The sequence below is a fragment of the Sprattus sprattus genome (genome assembly GCF_963457725.1).
Source record: "Sprattus sprattus genome assembly, chromosome: 5".
In the NCBI taxonomy this organism is placed as follows: Eukaryota; Metazoa; Chordata; class Actinopteri; order Clupeiformes; family Clupeidae; genus Sprattus; species Sprattus sprattus.
The window spans coordinates 34,268,068-34,293,607 of record NC_137924.1 but is presented as its reverse complement, the minus strand read 5'-3'; the positions used below and the strand labels follow the sequence as shown (position 1 = coordinate 34,293,607).

The 25,540-nt window shown below is 41.2% G+C and overlaps 1 protein-coding gene across 13 annotated transcripts in view; it reads right to left on the bottom strand.

Annotated features, from left to right (window-relative positions):
• Positions 1 to 12,003: 12,003 nt before the first annotated feature.
• Positions 12,004 to 25,540, bottom strand: part of mycbp2 (MYC binding protein 2) — a 116,070-nt gene continuing 102,533 nt past the window's right edge. For 12 of the 13 annotated variants that reach the window (XM_080838317.1, XM_080838318.1, XM_080838320.1 and 9 more), the window contains 10 exons: positions 24,992 to 25,093; positions 24,574 to 24,702; positions 24,106 to 24,238; positions 23,847 to 23,947; positions 23,524 to 23,712; positions 19,531 to 19,638; positions 18,378 to 18,587; positions 14,332 to 14,439; positions 13,269 to 13,434; positions 12,004 to 13,064 (listed from right to left, as the gene is read on the bottom strand). In XM_080838317.1, coding sequence (XP_080694443.1) covers positions 12,949 to 13,064; positions 13,269 to 13,434; positions 14,332 to 14,439; positions 18,378 to 18,587; positions 19,531 to 19,638; positions 23,524 to 23,712; positions 23,847 to 23,947; positions 24,106 to 24,238; positions 24,574 to 24,702; positions 24,992 to 25,093 — 1,362 coding nt within the window. In that variant the 3' untranslated portion in view covers positions 12,004 to 12,948. Of the gene's footprint in view, positions 13,065 to 13,268; positions 13,435 to 14,331; positions 14,440 to 18,377; positions 18,588 to 19,530; positions 19,639 to 23,523; positions 23,713 to 23,846; positions 23,948 to 24,105; positions 24,239 to 24,573; positions 24,703 to 24,991; positions 25,094 to 25,540 lie in introns of those variants that run through there. The other variant, XR_013968644.1, reaches the window with a different exon arrangement.

Below are 25,540 nucleotides of genomic sequence, written 5' to 3'. Positions count from 1 at the left end.
TCTTCTGTTGGAATTTAGTGAGATATCGGAATGAGATTCTGGAGCCAATGGCGACCCCATATCTCCAGAATCTGGGACTTAACTCCATCCTCCAGGATGACAACGCTCGCCCCCACAGAGGCAGGATCATCACAGAGTACCTCAAGAACTTGGGAGTGGAGAGGATGGAAAGGCCTGCCGTGAGTCCAGACCTAAACCAAATTGAATACTTGTGGGATCTGCTTGGGCATGCAGTACGTGCCAGAGTGACCAACGCAACCATGTTGGCTGACTTGCTACAAATTCTGGTTCAGGAATGGGATGCCATCCCACAGGAGGTGCCAAGCTGTTGTGGCTGCGTATGGATCTTCCACATGCTACTGAGGTCCCTGACAGTGTAAAATGAATAAAGTGTAAAAATGGTCAATATGTGTTGTTTTTTCCTTAATACTGTGGGTCATCCAATCCACCAAACAACACAAAACAAGAGTGAATACCAACAGAAGAATATTGCAGGGGATTTTGGCAAAAAAATGTGGGCCGCTACCCACACGGTTAGCTGTGTTGCTCATTCCACGAATGCACGATCCTTACAAGTTGTACCTCGTTGTAAAGGTGACTAATCAGGCTTTCCAACGATATACAATACAATACCAATTGGTATTATTAAAGGGGAGGGATAATCGACTGAAGAAATGTTTCCGAACTTTTTTTGAGGAGTTTACATAAAAGATTAATAAGGACATGTAAAACAATAGGGTTCCATGGTAACATGGAAAGCTTTGAACAGCTTTAAAATAAATCTTAAAACATGGTTAATAAATAACCAAAAATGTGATCATTAGTGGATAAGCAGTAGAACTTTTATATTGGGTTTTAATTTAATTAAATGTAATTAAATCACATTAAATTACATTTTATTTTGTCAATGTTATGTTTGATATACATATGTCAATGCCTTTTTTAAGTTGTTTAGCCATTTTCACTCTGGACTGCGAATGGAAACTAGCCTTTTGGCTATAATTGGGTGCATTTACATTTGAATGTTTATTAATGTACACTGTCCCTCTTCATTAAATAAACAAACTGAAACATCAGCTACTCTGTAAATACGTAAAATAAACTCTAAAAAAATGGTAAAACAAGGTACCAAAGCCAATTTTCTTCATATGGCTGTTAGATTGTTAAGTCATTTATTTTATTAAGCCAGTCATTCTCACTGTAGTCAGTGGTTCCACAAAAGACAGATTATATGAAGACTTTCTGAGAATGAGGTTAAAGTGACCCAGAAGTTTGCAGACCATTGTATTGCAGCTGAATAGTGCAGAGGTGTCCTGGAAGCTGATTCATATTCCAAAACTCTATTCAAATAGTACAACTATGGCAGGTATTGCAATGAAACCATGATCAGACTGCTGCCCACATCACAAGGATAAAGAAAAAATAACCAAACATGAATATACTACATTCATATACATTTGCAGACTTGGAAGACACTAACTCCCTCAAAATCCTCTGTGACAATTGGAGAGGTTGTAGCAAACTACCAGGCGTTAGGAATGCAGGATATGGTATTTAGTGTGGCCAGGCCATGCTTATATGTTATATATACCACTCAATGTATATGGTTGCTGTGTGAATACACACAAGGGAGGTCTATTGGTCAGAGAAGATCAGAGACAGGTCCTCTGATAAGATGCCATTTGACCATTTGCAAGTCTGGGAGTCCATTGTGTATATTTGATTATTTTTAGATTTTTTTTGAGTGTTGTCTGCCTTACAGCATGTGGCATTTTTTTTTTTCAAAAATGTCTCTCAGACCACACGTCATGATGGACATTTCCACAGGTTCGTTCTGCAGATTGTTTTCATAATGGAAAAGATACTTAAAATATGCAGTGCTCAAAGAATTCACTGCAATCTAATAAAAAAAATACAGCCTGGTAATTGGTAGTTTCGAAATACAGTAGGTGTTCCTCAGTAAGTTTATAAAAGCTGATGCATATTTCGTTGCAATGCTGGTGTTTGAACTTCCGGTTTTACCACATACTTCAGGGTTCCATGTGAATGTTCTGAAAGCCCATTATTCCGACAGGCCACTGTTCCGAAACTGTGAGCACAGGAACGTGAACCACTATAGCCCACATGCACATCCCAATAAATTGAACACACAATCATAAACATATAAATGCATTTATTTCACAAGCATAAACTTTAATTCAGATTATCATTATACACACATGGCATTTGCATCGCAATGATAAAAATACTTTTATGATAGCCAACGCATGCATGCTTTGTCAGTGCTTTTAATGTCCTGCGACAATCTGCCAGTGATTTCCTTCATAAGGTACCCCGTATTAATAACCAGAGTTGGCTAAATAGAAAAATATTGCCTAGGTGAGCGTTTCGGCTCTGCTGCGCAAATTAAATGCTGTGCGTGTTTTGTGCCACTCAAAATATTTTTAAATTATGTGAGGGGGACTATTATTTTTCGGAATAGTGAGATTTCGGAATATTGGGCTTTCGGAACACTGGGCCGTCCCCATACTTACATAGACTGTTGCCATTGCCACTTTATTGTCATTATTATTTTGGTATAGAAAATCTCAAGGGTATAGGAGAAGCATGCCCATAACCCCAAGAACGATGGATCAAAACAAATCCTTTGCTAGAATTCGCCTGTTAAGTAGGAGTCTGCATGCTTCCTCCACCTCACAACAGATGAGATGTAAACCCACAATCCTTAATGTAAGACAACTGTGCCTTATCCATTAGACCACTGTGGCTTCTAAGCTTGTTCTTTCAGAATCAAGAGATTATGGGTTGTAGTCCCATCTGGAGTAGGGCAAAGCAGAGTGGGGATGGATGTCAAGCCAATTCAATACCCATCTACACGCCTCCTTTAACCTGTCTCGAACTTTTCAGCTGCATTTTCTGAAATCTAGTATGGAGTCCAATCAAACCGGACATCAGAAAGCAGACACATTATTTTGAAGAATGTATCTCTGATATGAGAGCCCTGGTGCCGACCACAAGATACAAAAATAGCAGACAAAGGGCAAAGAGAGCCACAGTGGCAGTGTGCTGGGCCCATAACCCAGAGGTCGATGGATCGAAACCATCCTCTGATAGCAACTCTTTAAGTGCAACTCCACTATAGTTCCACTATAGTTCTATGCCTCCTTTAACTTGTCTCGGTCTTCTCAGCTTCAATTTCTGAAATCTAGTAGGCAGCCCAATCAAACCAGACATCAGACAGCCTGACAATTATATATTTTTTTGAGATTGTATCTGTGCAATGAGGTCGCTTGAGCCGACAGCAAGAAAAAAAGTCAGCAGGCAAACAGCAAAGAGGAAGAGCAGAGTGGCGCAGCGGAAGCTTGCTGGGCCCATAACCCAGAGGTTGATGAATCAAAACAATCCTCTGGTAGTTACTCTTCAAGTGCATCTCCACTATAGTTCTATCCAAGTTTCTTTTCACAATTTACAGTCTGACACTGCGATGAAAAGAACAGAGGAAAGCTTTCAGTGGGGTATGTGAAGCCAATTCCATACCCAACTACATGCCTCCTTTGACTTGTCTCAATCTACTCAGCTGCATTTTCTGAAATCTCGTCTGAAGTCCAATCAAACCAGACATCAGAAAGCCTGACACAGTGATAGAAAAGTTTAACTATGTTGATATTATGTATAATCCATAGAATGCTTGTGTAAGAAATACAAGTGTACTGCTGAAAGAATGTGTTCTGTGAAACGCTCTTGCTGCTTGCTACACATTGCTACACATTCCGTTTTCATGTTTGTGCATAAGATATTCTGAGCTAAAGGCCAGTTGCGGTTAAAACCACTTCTGCAAATCGACACACAGACATTTGCAGAGGGGACACCACCCTGAGAAGAAGGTACAGAATATGGACATGCCCATATAAGCTTGTGTGAACACTGCGCCCAGCTGCACTTTGCAGTCATGTGCATGATCTTGTTTGTGTCATCTCTCCCCTTTTGTAAAAGATAAAGCAACATCAAATTCTGATCGCTGGTCTCTGTCTCATTAATATTAACCCCTTAATAATAATTTATCAACCACAAAGAGAAAGAGCAGGTGTCGTCACATAGGTCTTGGAGCCATGTAGCTTAGGTATAGCAAGCATGTCTAATGCTATATATTCACTTAAAAAGGCAAATGTATCTCCATCGTGGTAGTAATTTTTGGTGGAAAACATAGTAGCGATCTATAACAAAACGATATGCTTATCTTACATACAATATAGAAACTATAAAAAAAACGGTTAAATAAAATGAATACGTTCTTATTTTTTGGGGTATTTTTGTCACATTCAGATTTGCAATGATTGCTGGGTAGCCTAATATGTAGCCTATGGTGCGTGATTTTTCGCTTTACATCACTACATCACTATGACAACGCACTCACTCATTGTTGGCCGCAAGACGGCTGCCCTTGTCAAAAGTGGTAACGTGAATGTGTCACAACAAAGCATGCACACTTCAAACAAAATGACCCCCCTTTGGAGTGGGCGGGCGCATAGATAGTGCATTTACACAGACACCGCCTCCACCTGTAGGGCCCAAATCCTCCACACCCATTGTACCTGTCAGTGGCAGTGACCCATTTGCCGACCTCCGTGATTTGATTACTGAATTAGGAAATCAAATAGGAGATTCCATAGTCAGCCGGCTGTTTCCCCCTAATCAACCTGTTTCCCCACCACCTGTCCCAGTTTCTCCTGTGGTGGGAGACATCAGTTATGGCAGTAACTCTCTGGATCTCTCCAAAGTAAATGTAGTTGTCAAGTCAGAACCAGCTGTTTTCAGAGGAGAAGGATCTGATAACTGCTCAGTGCAAGAATGGATTGAGATGATGGAAGTGTATTTGAAAAAAAAGAAATGTCCTGCTTCAGATCAAGCTGATGAGATAATGAATCATTTGATGGGAAAGGCTGAGAAAATTGTGAAGGTGGGATTAAGGAGTAGCTCTATGAGCAGAGCCAATGAGCAGATGGACATCTATGGAAGTGCAGGAGGCCATTGATGAATATCAGAGAGAGTATTTGTCCAAGAGAGAGTCAGGGAAAGTTAAACCGCTCCAAGTAGCTGCTGCCGCTGCCTACTCTATGGCAGACGTCGAATAGGAGGTGAGACAGAGTGTGCCCAGTCCACACGGCCAAACAAGGCTAAGTGAGTCCTTGAGAGGAGAGGGGGCTGCGTTCGAGCGTGTCCTGTGTATGTTAGATAGGGTGCTTGAGAGGACCAACCAGGCTAACCCACAAGGCGCTACACAGACAGGGCCCTGGGTTTGGGTCTCACCCTGCCGTGTATTTGGCGACAAAGCTCACTCCACAAGATCACACTGCATGAGAGAGAGGAGATGCCTTGCGTGCTTTGTAGTTGGACATCAAAGAAGGGCGTGCACAGTGCGTGGGACCGTTGAACTCAACCATACAGCACCCACCACGGGAAACTGATCTACCCACATGTTGGAGGGGGCAATGTGAGTGCATTTAGTCAGTCCCTCAGATTTGAAGATGACATGTTTTCCATTTATGAAGAAAGTTGCAAGTCTGTCCCCTAGTGGTAGTGTGATTGTATGTCAGAATGTACATAAGTTAGGGAAATCTGATTTTCTCTTTTATACTGAAAGCAAGTCTCATTGCATGCGTTGATAGACAGTGGGTCCATGGCCTGTACAATGAGCGAAGAGGCCGAACAAAAACTACAGAGTGCTGGTCTATGTCCAGAGATCTGCCATTTGATCACTGATCTTGTACAAGTAGGTTGTGGTGGACTGCAAGTTAAACCTAAATGTGTTTATCAGTTAGAGATGAATGTCTATGGACAAGTAGTGAGTGTACCTACACTGGTTGTTCCTGGTCAACATGATCAAATGATTCTGGGCTCAAATGTGATGAAACATCTGATTCACCAAGTCAAACAAACCCTGAGTTACTGGCGTGTTATGAACAAGCCTGAATCCACAGATGACCCAGCAGTTGAACACTTTCTCAACATGTTGTCTTGGAGTTAACAGATGGAAGGGGAACGTGATTCCTGACATCATAGGAACAGTCCAGTTTACCCAAGCTGTAACATTGCTGCCACATCATGAACATCTTGTGTGGGATAGGCTGCCAGCCTATGCACCTGTCTCTGAGGGGAGAGCCGTACTTGTTGATGCACCACGTTCTCAGCCCCACAAGAAGAACCTCATAGTGGGGAGAGCTGTGGCTACGATGTCGGGAGACCGCTGGGTGTCTGTTAAAATCATCAATTCAAGTGACAAGCAAGTAACATTGAGGCGAAATGCCAAAGTGGCTGATATTTTTCCGTGTGTTGCTTTGGAGGACTTGGATGTGAATGAGGCCCATACCTCTCCAAAGAATCTCCAGGTGCACAGCCAGAGTGTGCGTGATGCTGACACTAGTTGTCTTCCCTCACCCCCGTCTGCCTCTGACTTCAGTGACGCCCTGCAGAAACTTGGATTGAGTGACATTGACATTGATTCATGAGACGTGTCAAATCACTGGAAAGGACAGTTAGTCGGCCTGATACAGAAGAATGAGGGGGTATATTTCAGAAGCAAGTTAGACTTTCATGGGTTCATGGGTTCCATCGAATCCACCTCTCGGAACGCCCGTCCATTCAGACTCCCTTACCGGCGTGTTCCGCCAGGGCATTACCAAAAGCTGAGACAAGTGCTGTCTGAGATGGAGGAAATGGAAATTATCCGAAAGTCTTCAAGTGAGTGGGCGTCACCCCTGGTTCTCGTATGGAAGAATAACGGTGATTTGAGAGTGTGTGTGGATTATCGTTGGCTGAATTCCAGGACCGTCAAAGATGCCCACCCGTTACCCCATCAGGCAGACTGTCTCGCTGCTATGGGGGGCAGTGCGTTCTTCAGCACCATGGACCTAACATCAGGATATTATAACATCCCCATGTGCGAAGAAGACAAGAAGCTGGCACCCTTTACCACGCCGATGGGTCTGTACGATTTAAACCGCATGCCCCAGGGTCTGTGTAATGCGCCAGCCAGCTTTATGCGCCTTATGACCAACATCTTCAGCGACCAGAACTTTTTAACACTGCTGTGCTACTTATATGACGTTTTGGTCTTTGCACCTGATGAAGGGGAGGCTCTGAGGTGGCTCAAGATGGTGTTCAGCAGGCTGAGTGCACACAGGCTGAAGCTTGCGCCCAAGAAGTGCCATTTCCTTCAGCGAAGTGTAAAGTTCCTGGGCCATGTCATTGACGAAAATGGTGTATCAACTGACCCTGAAAAGGTGCAGGCAATTGCTGCCATGACGAAAAGGGGCTGATGGGGAACGATGATGCCACGCCTTCTCCAAAGAAGATAAAGTCTTTCTTGGGGATGGTGATGTACTATCAGCGCTTCATTCAGAACTGTTCTGGTATTGCTTAACCTCTCTTTGCATTGACTGCAACACCAAAGAAGACCAAGGGTCAGGCGAGAGGTAGTGCTGCCTTTAAGAAACTCAAGCCTAGTGACTTGACGAGTGAACATCAGAAGTCGTTTGAACTACTGCAATCCGCCCTGCTCGAGTCAGTTGTCTTAGCTCATTCTGATTTCAGCCGGCCCTTCGTTCTGTCAGCTGATGCATCTCTCGGCTAGAAAGCCTGTCTGGTGGGGTAATGGCAAAAGCAAAGTATGTGACATGTTATAGACACGTCTCTGAGGCACCAGAAGCCGCATCTGCGGCAGCAGCACCTGCTCACCACCTGCATGGCTTTGGTGCGCTCCACTACCGACCGCGCACGGGCATGTGCTGTATTGAAGTGGGATTCCTAGGCTGTCTGAGTGTGCGCAATCTGAATGATAATACATTGGGAACCCTTTTTTACACAGGAAATCGTCTTTCACATTTTGCTGTTCCTGGGCACTGTAAGGAAATCTAATACATTGCGCGCATATAGAGGGATAATACTGTGAAGAACATCGAGCAAAATTCTGCTTAAGGATGACAGGGATAGCTCGACTGGTCTCCAATTTCTCGTCGGAACGTTCCTGTGACCAGGAATCCAAGAACAGACAAAACCTGAACGTGTATGGCCTGGTTGCATTTGGTGCGCGTCTGTAGACGAGAGGCCTTTTTGGCACAACACTCTCGGCAAGCGGTACCTGCTTATCAGCCATACATCATCCAGTGTCAAAAATTCCTTATTGCGCAGTTGGCAATATCCTCTAACAACGCCAATGCAGCCATACGTCCTACTGAAAACTAAGCCACTAGACTTTTTATAGGCTAAAGATAGAGTGAAATGTTTTACTCTGGTGAAATTAAAACGGAATACCTATTAGACGTGAATCTCATTCATGTGTGAATTATTCTAATAGTTGAATTGATTTTATTGAGCGAAATATTCATTTGGCCTTTCACCATTAGCCCTAATGGTGACGGTGGTGCTGACGATGATGATGATGAAACTCAGCGGTGCAGATGGGATTTTTAAACTGGGGGGGACGCTAACATCGCCTAATCAGCTGTGCAGAGTTATCGGGGGCACTTTGAATCTGGGGGTGACATTTGATCGCACGCACAGTCTAAGATCAATTATGTGCGAAAGTACGTTTTATAAATGAGGCCCATTGTCTCTGCTGACCCTAGGTGCCATACTTACTGTGTCAGGAACACTTCCAATGGACAGGAACGTGTCGTTCATCGCAACTTGCTCCTTTTGGCTAACTTCCTGCCAATTGAGACAGGAAATAAGGTTGATAATTCATTTCTAAGTGAGTCAAGGAATGAACAGGACGACTTATCTTCCGAAGATTCGCCTGTCACAGACTCAGAAGTCAGTCTGGACTGCCAGTTGGGTGGTCGAGGCCTCTGCCTCCAACAAGCTACCTGAGAGTTCTTACACACAGGGCACTGACTTGGCGGTGCAGTTGAACACAGGAGAGACTGGTGAGCCAAGCACAGTGCCTGCCAGTCATAGAGCCGATCAGAGATCTCAAATCTCCCTGCAGCTTTCCACTGTCAGTAGTTTTCCCAGTGGTAGGGTGAGTTAAACACGGGTGGGAAGAATAGTTAAACCCATGAATCGGCTGATTCAGAACATGACACTCAATATGCTCAACACACAAAGAGTTCTGTTCAAAGTTTAGTTAGAACACTGATGTCATGAACACATAAAGAAGCACACACACTGATCCACCAACAAGAGAGTGAGTGACATTATTTTTATTTATTTTTTGTATCCATGCCGTCAGGTATCAGTAGTCATTCTGAAATGAGATAGGTAGTGTATAAGGCACACCTGTAGCAAGTGCACTGTGTTCGTCTCAGAGACATAAAAAGAACAACCACGGAACCCTTTTCTTTTAAAATATATACAGTTCAAAAATTCTAAATAAATAAGCACTTTGTCAGGGCAATAGAACTGATGTCTTGCACATTTTAGTATCTGAGTGAGGTGAACCCATACCCCCCTCTCTTATCTTTTTCATGACTTTTTGACTACTCATGGAGGGTTCTAATAAAAAACACTTTTACACTTATGGGAAAATGCAAAAATATGCCCCTTGGGCCTTGATGCCGGATATGGATAAAACTTTTCAGCATCCGGCAATGTAAAATATAAAAAAAAATCTTTTTCATTACTTTTTTGGCTCAATTCACGCATACTACTACTCATAAAGGGTTGGAATAAAAAATAAATTGGGTGTTCTTTGACACTTTTGGAAAAATGCAAAAATCTGCCTCTCCGGCGGTGATGCCGGATTTGGAAAAAATAAATGTAGCAGCTCGCATTGACAAAAATGTAAAAAATTCTAAGAGATTTAAAAAAAAATCTCCTATATTCAATTTCTAACATGCGTAATTTTTTTGCAAAACATATAGATAATATCTAATCTGTCATTCATTCAAGGTATAATTCATCAGTTTAACTTAAGTATCTTAACTCAAAAATTCATCATGTATCCTGTGTGTGTCAGGAATTTTCCGGCCTTAAACTTAAATGTTCTCACTCTGCAAACTTTCTAATTCCATTAGCTTTCCCAGTGGTTCAGTGTAAAGGTGTTTGTCTTTCAATCTTTGGTTGTGCGGTTCAAACCCCACTTCCTCCAGCTGTCATAATTACCTCTGTTTATGAATTCTTTGATAAGCATTGACTGTTCATGAAGAATGTGCCTATCTGCTCTTCATCACCATCAGCTTCATCACTATATTGGTCATATGGAATCGCTGGTATCAGTTGTAGAGACGACACAGACCAGGGCTGTAGGATTGGCTCTTTGTAATAATATAATAACTTTATTATGTCCGCCGCTACCGCAGGCATATAGTGTTTTCTCCTGTTTTATTTTTAATTTTGTTGGCTCATTGTGATAGTGTGTAGAGACTATTGATTCCCCACATTTAGTATTGTTTTTGAAACATATTCTTGCCTTCAAATATTAATCCTTTATTTTATAGATATCTGCATATCAAAACCCACTTATTTATCTCTGCCTTCAACTATTGGCCTGGATTCTGTTTTAGCTTTCTTTTCTTGTTTTTTTTTTTTCAGAATGCATTGTTTTAAATTACTCGGTTTTTAATTACATATTATTCGACCATATTATTTAAATCTTCTTATCTTTTTCAAATGTATTATCTTTTTTTTTTGTATTTTATATTATCCTACCTTCTGCACTTCATTAGCACTTATATTACTTTGTATTATTGTTGTTGTGATTGTCTATACCATGTTAAGCAGCTTGAGAAGATTTTAGTGTGCTATACATATACAATCCATTATTATTTATTATTATTACATGCAAAATCCCATTTTCCCTGTTTCTAGATCAGAGTCCCAATCTCCAGTCTTCAATGTGCATATCAGCAAAAACATACGTAAAATATCTAAGCTGTTAAATTCATTAAAGTCTGTTGTCTCAATCAATTCTGCTATGGTGTGTCCTGTCTTTACATCTTAAAAATCTCAATTATTAAAGTTCTTAGGCCTGGACCTGATGTTGTCCCGTACAGTCACCAATACCCAAATTCACAAATGCTTCAATAAGCTGCCAGGGTCCTCAAAGTTGGACCCTGTTCACTGCAACTATATTTCTTTTTAACTAAAAGTCTGAAGCCTAGAAAAAAACACCAACATGTGCAGGTAAGTTGGAAATTTCACCCACTAGTCAGGTACATTAAATGACACACATTGACCTCAAGGTGGTGCTGAAAAATCAAGTTCAGATTTTCACAATTATCTTGAAAGTTTTCAAGATGTACATTATGCAGCAAGTCTTCTGATTACCTCCTATTTCCCTGCTAAGTCTGGATGCATTGTATAATATAGTTTGTCACTGATTTCTTTTCATTGAGTCATTAAAAGAACACATCTGTTTCCATCCCTCCGTGGCTACAGCGCACCTTAAGCAGTGAGTGTTCCTTTGGTTACACATCTTGAGGGCCTGAGAGCTGGCTGAAAGCGGTCCTGATGCAGAAAAACAATCTTTTTACAAAATGCATTTCAGACGACATGAAGACGATTACTCGACCATTTGGACACATTGTTGCAACATGGAACATATCAATACGGTCTGGGAAATGGAGAACTCCACTCTGGAGTCTAACAAAACAGGCCTGGGTTAAATTCAGTAAGCATATATACACCATCTAGCCTTCAAAGATAAATGGGAATACAGGTATATTCATTAAGTGAGGTTGTATTTATACTTATACTTCCTTTGAAATAAAGAGGTACATACAGTTCAGTTCTTTTAAAATCATTTCTTATACAGCCTCAACAGAGAAGAGAGTAAACTGGACACATGCTACAAATAATATGAAAAGAATAACACTACTATATGGTGAAACAGAAACCCTCATTTATTACCATTCAACTCCACCCATCACAGTTACTACAGAGCAGATTCACAATGATTTAGTTAAAGAGCAGCTGTTCATCACACGCATGCCCCCATCCCCCTCCTTGGGAAAGCCCCTCGTATACTGGAGATATGACTACACCCCCACCCCCACGGATTCCAGCAATCAATCGGCATTCACCAGCATAGTTACTTGTAGTCATATATGTTGTCAAAAACACAGAAAAGACAACAACAAAGAAAACAAAACAATTTTATCAGAATATTTAAAGTTTTCCACATGAACCTTCAAAGATGGCAAATATTGGGATAATTTTCTGTGTACAGAATATTTTTGAGGGGTGGGGATGGGCTTGCTGCTTTAATTACCCATATAAAAATGTACTTCATAGTTCATGTGATTTCATAGACATACATTCCATATGTCTACAACTGCAAGAGGAGGCACACCCAGTATTGCACGTCGTCAAAAGATCTGGCTGAAAACATCTCTCAGAATACCAAACAAAACAGAAGTATAGAGTAGCAACTTTGGAATACACCCATTTTGAGTACTATCATTATATACAAGGTCATTAATTCAGACACCAAACCTTAACAGTTATTTTTTCTGTCTGCACACAAGAATGTACCTTTATTTTTGTCCTGTCAAACCATGATGCACTGAACAGGGAATAATACTGTACAGGATTATGAAAAAGTCTGTTTACATACAACAATATTTTTAAGTCATAGTAATGATTCTGGCCAATCTCTTTTTTTCCTCTATTCGGACTCCTGTGTACTGTTCATCTAAAGTGGCCGGGAGCCATTTCAGTGATGCTTGCTCGGTGGTCAAGGAATGTGCAGTGTCTATGGGAGCCGTGTGTTCCAGCCGCATGCACACACTTCACCAAGGTACTTATACATCTACCTCTCTCTTTTTTCCCCCCACACGGACATCCTCTGAATCCCTGATCATATTCTTGACTTTGCCTGCTTTTTCCTGTTTCCAAAACAGGTCACATTCCATCCTGTTAGGCCTATTCTTAAACTCAACCAAAATGCCCCAGTAGTTAGCAAGAATCCAGACAAGGGATCCCTCAAAGGCATTAAACAGGATCTCAGACTTAGAAGGTGTGTGCATTTCTGCATACTCCGCAGCCCAGGGCAAACTCCTCACCGGTCGGAGGGTGGACCACATGCAGGGGACACTCACTGCCCTCCAGCTGTTTCCCTTTGGGTCCTGTCAAAGAGAGAAGAGGAGAGGAGAGGATGCCTGCATTAGAACAAGCAGCCTTGCAAACCCAAATCCTATTTTTACATCTTGTGAAAATCAAGTCCAACCTTCAACCTCCAACCTAAGGCAGACCTTAACATAGAGTTTACTTAGATACTGAACGAAGAACAACGGTATAAAGTACTTCTAATGGACAGACTGAGAACATACCAGCAGGGCAATGAGGCAGCTCCTCTTTCGGGACACTTGTCATCCTCTGGAAATCATCATGACAGGCATTGCAAAAGTGTGTCGTCCCAAAGCAGAAGAACACGGCCACGGAGCAACAGTACCGACATTTGTACTCCAGGAAGTCTGTCCCATGTTTGGAGCACATCTGTACAACACAGACAACAAAAACCATGCATTAGAATGAGACGTTTGTTTATGCATTATTGTGGAGCAAGGAAGGAGCTAAGAAACCATTTCAGAGAATCGGACATAATTAATTATTTTGAGGGGAAGTTTTTTTTCTTCTTTTCTGCACTCCCTCAGTGTGGGGTCTTGAGTCATTCAAAAGATAAGTTAACTTCATGACTTTTGTGAAGTTTAGTCTGAAGATCATATGAAACCTCTATGATATAGATATGGCCATACAGTCGCTCTTGTCTCTACGGGAGCCCTAGTAAAAAAACTAAATCATGGAAACAAAATGGCAAATCAGTCAATTGTAACAAATCAATTTTGAATTCTAGCCAAAAAGCCATGGAAACACCCATTGAGGGAGAGATTACCTGCAGCAAATAGTGCATGCAAGTAAAAAAAGTGTCTTTATTTATGTTTTAGAGTACATGTCACTTTAAATCTCTTCCCTTCCCTTAGATCTTCAAAACATGATAAAAGAAACAATGTTTAAATTCATATTGGTGCAAACTCAAACTGTTAAATTGTGTAATGGATGTTTTTAGTAAATAATGTGGGCAGAATTTCTGTGTCATATCTGAGCAATTAATTGATCTGTTCAATTTGTGTATATTTATTTTGAACTGTGAACTCAAAGTAAAGAAGTAAAATCCGTGTGTTTGTGTGGGTGTGCGTATGTGCTTGCATCCAGAGTGTTTGCCACTTATGTTCTTTATGAATTTGTGTAGCAGCCAATAACATCTCCTTAACCAAATAGGCAAAAGGCAGGTGATGGACACTGGATTATGTATGGCGTGTAAACATATTCCTCACAATACTACCATAAATAAATAGTTCCTATGCAGAAAAAGCAGTGATTTAACCAACTGACCTGTGCCCTGGACACATCTGAGCATGCTCCACAGATGAGTTCACTAGGGTCATAGTCATCTCCCTGTCCTGCTTCAGCATCACAACGGGCCTCTCCTCCAAAGTAGGCCTGCGGGTGCAAGAATGATGGCTCAGTAATCTTACCAGACAGAAAAATACATGGACCCACAACCCCCTGTCTTGCCCCTGTCGCCATTGTGCTTGCTCTAAGGGGGATCAGGCACTGGGCTCTGTAAAGCGCCTTAAGACAGTTTGATTGATCAGGCACTGGGCTCTGTAAAGCGCCTTCAGACAGTTTGATTGATCAGGCACTGGGCTGTGTAAAGCACCTTCAGACAGTTTGCTTTTGAATTGAATCTTTTCCATTTGCATTTTGGTATACCGTATTTTCCGGACTATAAGGTGCACACGACTACAGTATTTTATTTAAAACCTTGAACAGTACATTGCTTCCGACCACTGTTGCTCTCTTTGCTGGTGGCTCGGGGTTAGAAGTGCCTTCTCCAGCAAGCTTGAAATGACAACTGAAGTTATTTGCTATGAAGTAATGCTGGGAGCTTTGCTGTGACGGAGCTAACTCTGCCCCATCACTTTAAATAGCGCAGAAAGACGTTGGAGGTTTCGTTTTAATACGAGTGCAGTGGAAAGTATAGCATGAGTGCTTGGTGGACTGTGAGATTGAGTGATGCCTAATCGCGGCTGGAACAGCATGGGTGCCATGCACTGTGTTGTGCTGTGAAGTTGCGTAGAAACCATCCTACATTTTCTGAAATGAGCGTAAGTGAGATCCACAGAAAACGGTCGTACACACAAAAAAACACTTGTACGCCAATGGTCGTGGAATTGTGCGCAACTGAATCTCCGCCCTCACAACGCCCCTATTTAATCAAATTAGCATATTATCAATGCACAAACAGAGCGCATCCTCAATGCACAAACTCTCTGTGACAATGGCAAGCAAGAAAGAAACATGTTAACAGAAGAATTATAGTGAGGCTGACATCGACGTTCTGCTGATGGAAGAGCAGACACGGGCCAAAACATTGAGCCCGTCAGGTGGCGTAATGGCAAAAGCAAAGTATGTGACATGTAGTAGACACGTCTCCGAAGCACCTGTGGCCGCACCTGTGGCACGAGCAGCACCAGAAGCCGCATCTGCGTCAGTAGAACCATTGCTTTGGTGCGCTCCACTACCGACCGCGCACGAGCATGTGCTGTATTGAAGTGGGCTTCCTAGGCTGTCTGAGTGTGCGCAATCTGGATGAGAATACATTGGGAACGCTGTTTTACGCAGGAAATCCTCTTTCACATTTTGCTGTTCCTGGGCACTGTATGGAAATCTAATAAATTGCGGGCATATAACGGGAGAGTACTGCGAAGAACATCGGGCAAAATTCTGCTTAATGATGACGGGGATTGCTCAACTGGTCTCCAATTTCTCATCGGAACGTTCCTGTAGCCAGGAATCCAACAACGGACAAAACCTGAACGTGTATGGCCTGGTTGCATCTGGTGCGCCCAGCGGCGTAATAACGACTTCACGGGCCCGAGTGCAAACCAGCCATCAGAGGCCCCCTTACCGTCGTATCGTCAGGTGAAACTAATGATTTTGCGGCTTTGAGAGACACAGGCAAATGTACTTATGATGTACAATACACATTAAGGGTTGCTACAATACGTTGTCATGAAAACACCAATGAACACAATATTTCATCAATCAAACTGATTTTGGAGAAACAGTGTATAATGAGCAGTTGGGACAACACATGGGAAAACACTAATACAACTTCTTCAGGGGGTTATCAAACATTATTGTGAATTACAAACATTTACATGGATTTATGGGAACAGCCGCTCGACAGTGCCTCGTCTGCTGCAATCAATTACAAAACAAACCTCCTCCAACAATATCACGTAGACCTATGCGCAAAGTAACTTATTCTTTTAACGACATTGAAGCGAAAAAATACATTTCAAGTACCATTAGGCATATAGAAAAACATAACATGACGTTTAGAATGGCATCCTACGAGCCTTGCGTTGAGCAAAATTATCAACAATTTCAGAAATGTTCAACTCCCTTGCCCGGATGCTTTCGATGGACAGGGTAGCTAATCCAATACTGCCCAATACTGTTCTTAAGTAGGTCTTAATCATTTTTTGTTAAGAAAATGATCGCTATGCTGTGGCTACGGTCACAGGTACGGTAAGAAACAATAGCAGAGCCGGGCCCGTGCACACCTCGCCAAATGCTGATGTAACCGAGTGGTTATCAACAATCTGAGTTTTTGCTATCTGTTGCACTCATGACTGCTGAGAAATCGCTGCTTTAAAAGCAGGGCGTGAACTATAGGAGTTGCGCTGGAAACGTGTGCGCAATGTCCCTGTCATAGTGGTCAGACAAAACTTTTGCCTTTTCCAAACAGCGCATCATCTCCTGCGAGTTGAAGGGTACTGGGGTGTAAAGCATAGAAGACATGACAGGTTGCTCGCGTACTACTGAATCTTTGGGAAAGCTGGCTCATTATGATGTCTAGATTTAGCTATTTTCCGACTACATCCTGCAAAATAGTTTACAATATCTAACCTGGCTGCTGCCTTAGCCTATAGGCCTATACGTGTATTGTATGACGTTCAATAGCCATGTCTAAATGCATTCCATTAGGCTATACCAGACAGTAAACGTTATGTGATTAGCCTACCCTGGTGGGCCTCATTGCTGTTGGGCTGAGGGTCAGACGTAGTGTTATCCTGAACACTCCTCGCCACAAATCCAATTGAAGATAATTTTGGCAGTTTTGCCACCCTTTAATCCTGCTCTTTGCATTCGTGCCGCTTCCTGCAGCCACGTTTGTGTTTGAAAGGCATGGGGTAGCCTACTTCTCGCTTACTCAACGCGCAATGCAACACAACACAGGATGGGAAAACTCCGGAGAGGAGGGCGTACTATTATCTTTATTTGGATTTGTGGCGAGGAGTGTTCAGGATGACCCTTCAACTCGCAGGAGATGATGAGCTGTTTGGAAAGGCAAAAGTTTTGTCTGACCACTATGACAGGGAGTCAGGGACATTGCGCTCACGTTTCCAGCGAAACGTGATTTTGATTGCACGCACAGTCGCACGCACAGTCGCACGCACAGTCTAAGATCAATTCTGTGCGTAGGTACGTTTTATAAATGAGGACCTGTGGCTGAGTATTGTGTATTGACCAAGCATAGCGAGGCTGTTCATGTCTATCAATATCCATCATTTTGAAGATGACGTCAGAGGGCAATAAGGATCCGTATCAGACCGGCAGACCGGTGAGGTCAATACGCAGCTGGCCTGACTACCCATCAGCCAATCAGAATGCTCGTACTGTCATTGCCATATAATAATATGAAAGAATGGTGAAAATATAATAATAAATATTATTCATATATATTCAACAATGTGTCTGAAATGTAATGATCAATCTCACCACTATGGTGAGATGGCAAAATTCAAACATTATAGGGAAACGGCAGCTCTCCATTTTTCAATAACATACTTTAGTCTACTGCCGTCATTCTGTGGCCAAATGATTGTGAAAATGCATTCCAAGCCATTACTTTTTCGTTTTCGCAAACCTTCCACCTGTATATATCCATATATATTAGAGCAAAGTTTGTAATAATGGATATTTAAATGTGAATCATTACAAAGGAAGTATAGTATTGTTAAATAGCATCTTTTTAACTTTAAAACACAGATTTCCAAGAAAACCATCAAGGCCATCAAAATGGACTGCTAGCTTGAAAAGCATATTTGTTATGTATGTGGCATGTAAAGGGTGAATGGACTTTTATATGGAAACAGGAATTGAGATGACACAGAGAAGCAAAGAGTGAGAAGAAGAAAGACACACTTTTGGGCAGGGAGATACTTTGGGTGAGTTGTAAACATTTAACCATTACATAACCAAACCCACAAAGCTGTGTTTTTTACACGTTAAATATTTCAAATGAATCATAAAGCACTATATATAGTATATATGTATTAAAAGCAAAAACCATTCTTACGTCTTACCTTTTTGCACTTGTAACAGACATAGTAAGCATATCTGTTCATAGCGAAGCTGGCTGGGTCATCATAGAAGCGGGCTCCAGGTGTGGTGATGGCTTCACTCTTATGAAGGCCTTCATACTCCAGCCTCATCAGAGCCTTGCGCCTCACATCCTCATACAGCTCCTTAATGGGATCCAGCAGGTCTTTGATCACTGAATGGTTAATTTTGTTCTGAAAGGACAGAGACAAAAGAGTTCTAATTCAATTTTCTTATAGGATTTCAGTACGCATCATGAAAATATAAAGACAGCTTTAGCTAGACAGCTAAAGCCCGCTTCCTGGGTAAACCCTGCGTTCCCTGTTTGTGCAATACCTATGTTAACTGTGTAACCTGTTCCTATAATCACTACCTATGTTAACTGTGTAACCTGTTCCTATAATCAATAGCTATGTGAAGTTTTGGAATTGTGTTTTTGCCTTTTTGGAATTTTTGCATGTTCTGTTTATAAAATAAAAAAATCTGTTTTGTGTTTTTTGCAATCTGGTCTCCGATTGGGTCCTTACCGTGAGAAATCCTAACAGTTCCTATAACTTCTATTCTGTGTGAGAGAGGTGTGAGTGACTTAAGGCCACTAGCACAGCAAAGAGTGACAGCAATTTAGTGAATATAGCTAAAATGATTGAACTCTCAGGCCTGAGAAAGATCCATCCCAAAATAAAATAATTTGTGACATTATCTCTCATACAAAGACAACAACCTGACCCCTATTGGTCATTGTCTTCGACAGATGGGCCATAAGCAGTGACAATTGGGGAGGGGCAATCACGGGTGTGTTAACACCTATTTAATCAATATTTATTGTGTAGGGACAATGGTGTTGGAGAAGAATAAGTTATGCTGAAGTCACTAATATTTAGTAGTGAAACCACATCTGTGGTTGCCTCTTACTATTCAAGAGCCAACCAAGAAAATCAATATTTGCTTTTTTAACAGAAATGATTGAGACTATTCCGAATTTTCTAAAGACTAGTCTGTTTCTGAAGGAAGTGTATGTTTCTAAGAAATACTATGCATCTAAGCTTTAAGTGTACAAACACCAACAACTGAAAACAAAATGACCAGCAAAACATGTTTCAAACGAATGCTTGCTGCTCTCATGTTGAATTCCAATACCTTACAAATTGGACAGGACATGAAACCAAAGGTGATCCTGGGCCCAAGCCAGCGATTCTCCAACACCCTGCGGGTGCACTGGAGGTGGAACACATGACTGCAGTCCAGCTACACAAAAGTCAAGACAAAAGAAAAGATTAATTAGACTTTGTGGATAGCCAGACTATGAAATGTACCAGTCTACCATTCTCAGGAAGCACAGGAAAACTGAGGCACTTAAAACTTTGTAATAGTATCTGCTAGCAGTCTATGTCACCATAGTTGTGTTGTTTTCTGAATCAAGTAGTATTTTTACATTTCAATGCACACAAACAGAACATTTACAACATTAATCAAAAGCGACTGCAAAAGTAATATCTCCATGCAACAGGCATCTGATATTTAAGTTTCATCCTAGAAAAAGAAGCATAATAGTTTAATTTAAACGATAACAAAAACGAATCCTAAAATACACTACTATTGGGAAAATGTTAATTCTTTTGAATGTAGGGTAAACGTACCTATTAAGCCCACGTACCATATAAGCCCACTAGTGACTTCTGAGTCAAATAAAAAAAAAACTACATCACCATTTTTGCTGGTTCATGGTTCTTCCAATGAAGCTGCTTGTTACACAAACTATACTTTTTATTGTAAGCCAATCAGATTTGTCGATCTTGAGTTATCTAAGCACATGTGCGACATGTGCCTGCTGCTCCCAGGAGAAGACACAAAAAAACTTCATGTATTTTGATGCTATGAAAAAAGAACATTTCTGACGTATTTCTGCTCCTTCTTTTGGTCAGCACTCATTTGTTATCAAAAATTAAGAGATTAGTGCTTTAAATAAAACATATGTTAGAATTTTACTAGAATTAGACATATATATATTTTTTAAGTGAAAATATGCATATTGGCATACTAGCAAACCGCCCACATGCTGCATCAATACAGTTGCTGCATAGCATTGTTCATTGCAATGACCTAAAGCATGATAAGCATGTATAGTTTACTTTTTGATATGCAGAATATATTATTATACTATTAAATTGATAATATATGTGTGTATTTATCTTTATTTATTTTTTATTAAACACTTTTACCAAGTGGGCTTAAAGGGAACACTAGCAAAAAAATCACACCATTTACATCCGATGTAAATGAGTATAGCTAATTACTTAAATGCATGATCAATAAATTATTTTCATGTTATGTTAGTGCAGCATATATAGATTAATGGCATGTAGTTGTTTCTTTAATGTCATGTGTGTACAGGGGTTAAAGCAAAAAAAAAATCCTGAGCCTGAACTTTTTTTTCTAGGCCTATGTGGGGGAGTGCGAGGGGAGGGGGGGGGGGGGGCGTCCTGTGGCGAGGACTCATTTACAGGGTCAAAAAAACAAACAATCAAACAAAAAAACATTTAGAAATGAATGATGGCAGATTATTGTGGGACTTTTGAAACTGCAATCCCAAGAGGGTCAGCAATACTCCACCTCACTAGAATATGGTACTAACACATGTCGCATTTACGATTTCTTTTGATATCAAGTTTTGCTGCTAAGCTTTGTCCTTGGTTTGATTTAAGCTTTGATTTCAAGATGACCTACAAACACAAGGTGACATGTTATAAGGGTATGTGAAATTCAGTCAGTGAAAGAAGATTGGATTTGCAACCATTTCATTGAGGATATATGAAAAAGGACAGTGATTCACTTTTTAAACCGTTAAAGAGCAACAGTGAGCTGTAGAATGTAGTTTTATATTGCAACATTTCCATAATTACTTCGTTCAGAAGAAATAATCGTATAATAAAATATACATCTTTTATTCTAGCATACAGTAGCCTAATTGCTGAGGCATTGGCTATATTCATGCTCCTGCCTGGCAAGTGTTGCGTTTTTACTGCGTTGTATCTTCAACAAAAAAACGAACGAGGACATTGTCCAGGTTCTTGTTGGTGGCTTCGTCGACATTTAAGGAAAGCTTTAGCTTTTCCGAAATACGTCTTTTAAACTCTGGTGTTATGCCGTGTGTGTTAAAATAGCTGGCATGCTGATTGGATATTGACAGTTTAGTCTAAGCAATTTTGTCTTCAGCTATTTTTTGGCATAAATTCACCAGGGGTTGTGAGAGCTTGCCTGGATTGTGTTCTGCGATGAACGTACACACGCATATTTTCAGGGCACATTAACGGTCAGTTATTGATGCCGGAACATCAGATGTGGTTGTTGCTCCCGGTAAAAGCGTTGTGTGTTGGATAGCACGAACAGCTGCTCTACGAATAAGTGGAAGCACTGGAAGCACCTTTTTCCCGCTAGTTGCATACAGTAGCTTTCTTGAGCACAACAAGAGAGCACCTGCTTCTCTTAACTTCTTACACCGGCTACCAAAAGGCTTACCGTCCTTCCCTATCTCTTCTATTCATGCCCAGCGCCATTTCTTTTTCAATCCTTCATCAACTAGGAGGGCATCTTCCCAAGTATTCTTGAACTTACTCTGCTTCGGTCTGACAGTATCTCTACTTTGGCATCTACGTAGGCAGAGCGATACAGAAAAGTCGGTGGTGAAAGCACATTTTCCCAAGACCCGCCCTAATCTACTTCTGATTGGCTAATTATGTTCTTTTGACAGCCTGAGAGTTCTGCTTTTTTCACATCATTGGCAGACGAACTCATAAAATCGAAAGTAATGGTGATGATAACGTTTTCAATATTAAAAAAAATGATATTAGACTTTTTTCCCGCTGCCAAACGCTGCACGCCGGAAATCCGGCACGGTGCCGGAATACTTTAATCCCTGTGTGTAGAATAAAATATCCTGACTTTTAACCAGATATTCACTGATGTTCCCTTAAAGCCCACCTGCTCCCATTAAGTCCACTTGGCTGTGTTTCAATGGAGATGTTCTCCCATTAAGCCCACTTGGCTGTGTTTCAATGGAGATTTTCTCCCCTTTGACTTTTGAACCATTTTCTTGCCTAACTTTGACCTCACCTAATTACTGAAATTGACTCATTTATTAACCTTAGAATATTACTATTGAACCAGGAAACTGTCTTTCTTCCAGTCATTAGGTCTTCAGATATCTAGATAAAAACAACTGCACTTTCAACCAGCTGTCTGGACCAGAAATTTTGGCCAGTTGTAAATGCCAACAGTACAATGTAGGATTGAGATACAGACAAAATGGCAACACATATTGAAAGATGAAATATTGAAGATAAAGTTCCATTCTAATTTTGATTTTGTTCATGAATAGTTTTTTGGCTACATTCTCAAGAAGACATGTTGTAAGTTTAGCTTTTTCTGTGTTGAAAAGGCTGATCACGCATAATCATGCCTATTTCAAATGCCATTTGCAGGCCAGAGGAAAGGAGTAGAGACTAAATGAAAATAGCTATTGAGAGCTAAGAGATAACATATTTCAATAGAACAAGTTTGGATTGTTAGTACTTTTTAATATATATTTGTATTTATCAACAAATCATGAAGTGGGCTTATTTGGAACACCCATGGGCTTAAAGGGTACATAAAGTACCCATTAAGCCCATGCCAGACTTTTGACATATTTTGACAAATTAAACAATATAAACATTGAAAATTGGCATCAATTAATTATTGACGGTTCAAATGAGACATTAGACTATCATTTTAACTTAAATGTTCAAACTTAAATTTGGGCGGTATATATTATTAATGTCTGAAAAGCAGATTTGGTGGGCTTAATAGGTACGTTTACCCTATTGGTTTCTTATAACTAACAAAACATCTGAGCTTTTGCTCAGCTCTCAGTATCATTGCAACAGTCATAAAAAATTGACAGGTTTTGTTTGTCTGTCCATACAAAGTTGTGAACTGGTTATGGCAGTTTTTGTCACTGGTTCCATGGCCCATAGTGTAAAGTCATCAGGAACTCTAGCCCTGGTGCATGAAGGCCAATGGCTGTATCTACACCTGTTGCAAGCTGTCTCCTATGCTGTAGCCACAGGTTCACCAGTCAGATGTAAACCTTACCTGAACAGCAGGGGCAGCAGAGAGCGCCTCGGTGAAGCAGATCATGCACATGTCATCTGCATCCTGCTTCAGGCAGCTAGTGCTCTTGTCACAGCCATGCAGGCAGGGCAGGCACAGCTCCTCGTTCTTCACACCGCCGCAGGGGTGCCCACATGGTTGGGTCTTACTGCATGCCATCTTGGCATACTCCTTTGAGGGCACACATACAACACACAAACAATAAGAATGACAGAGTTTTAGTATTTCAGTGTGAGTAGGGATATGTGATTATGGAAAGACATTTCTTTTCTTCGTTGTATAGTGATATGTTTCTGTGGCGGTACCTGGCAGTCTGGGTCCGCGCACACACTGCCTACGGAGGAGAGCTCTGTGCCATTTCTTGTTCCACAAAAACGACACGCATCAGAACTAGACGCAGGTTTACCTAAAGAACAATGAAAAAGACTTTTGTTTACACAAGACAATAGGGCTTGTGGAACAAAGCTAAACTACCCTAGGATTTTGAGTAGACTACAACCATAAAAATGATTTTTGGCAAATGTATAAATCTCCTCAGAGGTAGTAAGAAGACAGAAAGGCAACCTGTGTGTTCTCTAAATTCTACCATGGCCTTCATGGTTTTTGAGTCTGCCAGTGCCATCAACCAGAAGAGCTTAGTCCTCCCACAGCCTTCATGGAGGTCCACCTTGATGGCCTCCTCTTCCTCCTTGAAGACCTTTAACGAACCAGAGGGAACAATAATTACCAAGGTTACGGTTAAGGTATTTGGCAAACTTTCTGAAGTGACTTACAATTGATTAAGAAAAACATAGAATACCACCAGCCAAAAATAGCGCAATACAAGAAAATGTGTCTACCAATATTGAATATCAAGAAATAACAAATATAAACATACTACTTCTACTACTAATACGAATTACAGCTACTATTAATAAAAAAAAAAAAATCATAATTCATTCATATGATAAATGCAGTTGGTGGTAAATCATGAGTTCTGGTGCAGAAATCCCACAGATTGATCTGATCATGGATCGGTCTCAGTATGCTAACCTGTCTCTGGTGAGATCGTGTGCGGCGGTGCAGGTGGAGGAAGCGGTCACAGTCAGTGCACAGGTTGCCACACATGTTACACAAGATTATGGCAGCAGTCTCCCCATCATCATGATTATCACACATGGGCTGAAAGAGAGGTGAGAAGAGAGCAAAGCGAAAGTTTGTTGACTTTCAGAAAAGTGGTAGAGCTGAATTTCTAAGGATAAGCACAACACAGATTTATAAGGATGAGGATGAACACAACACAGCTTTATATGGATGATGACGAACACAACACAGATGGATGAGGATGAAACACAACACAGATTTATATGGATGATGACAAACACAACACAGATGGATGAGGATGAAACACAACACAGATTTATGATGATGAACACAACACAGATGGATGAGGATGAGCACAACATAGTACCATTTGCTTCTGCTGCCCATCTTTTCCCATCCAACGGCCTGAGGACAAGCGATCCACATGGTCCTGGTCCAGCACACACAGAGAGGCCAGGGCCAGCCACAGCTGAGGGACACAGAAGAGGTGGTTGAGGTTGTATAGTGAAGTTGTGGTTGAGGTTGTTTAGTGAAGTTGCGGTTGAGGTTGTATAGTGAAGTTGTGGTTGAGGTCAGGCCCGGTTCTGAAGGGGTAGCAACGGGAGCAATTGCACCCGGGCCCGTGTAGAGGGGGGCCCGTTCTCTTTGATCCTTTCTGATATACCGAGTGTGTCTCTAACAGCACAAGTTGACCCTGTGGCCTGTGCAACGCAATCTCCCTATTGGCTGTTAGCGATTTTTTTTTTTTTAAATGTATCAAAACACATGTATCACACCCCCCTCCCCCCGTGGGAAAATCGCGACGCAGGCTGGTTAGTTAGACGCGAGCCTCGCAGCCTGCATTCTATCAACGAATGTTACGAGATGAGGTTACTAAAATATTCTGCATGTCTACTCAGTTTAAGAAGTGCTTCCC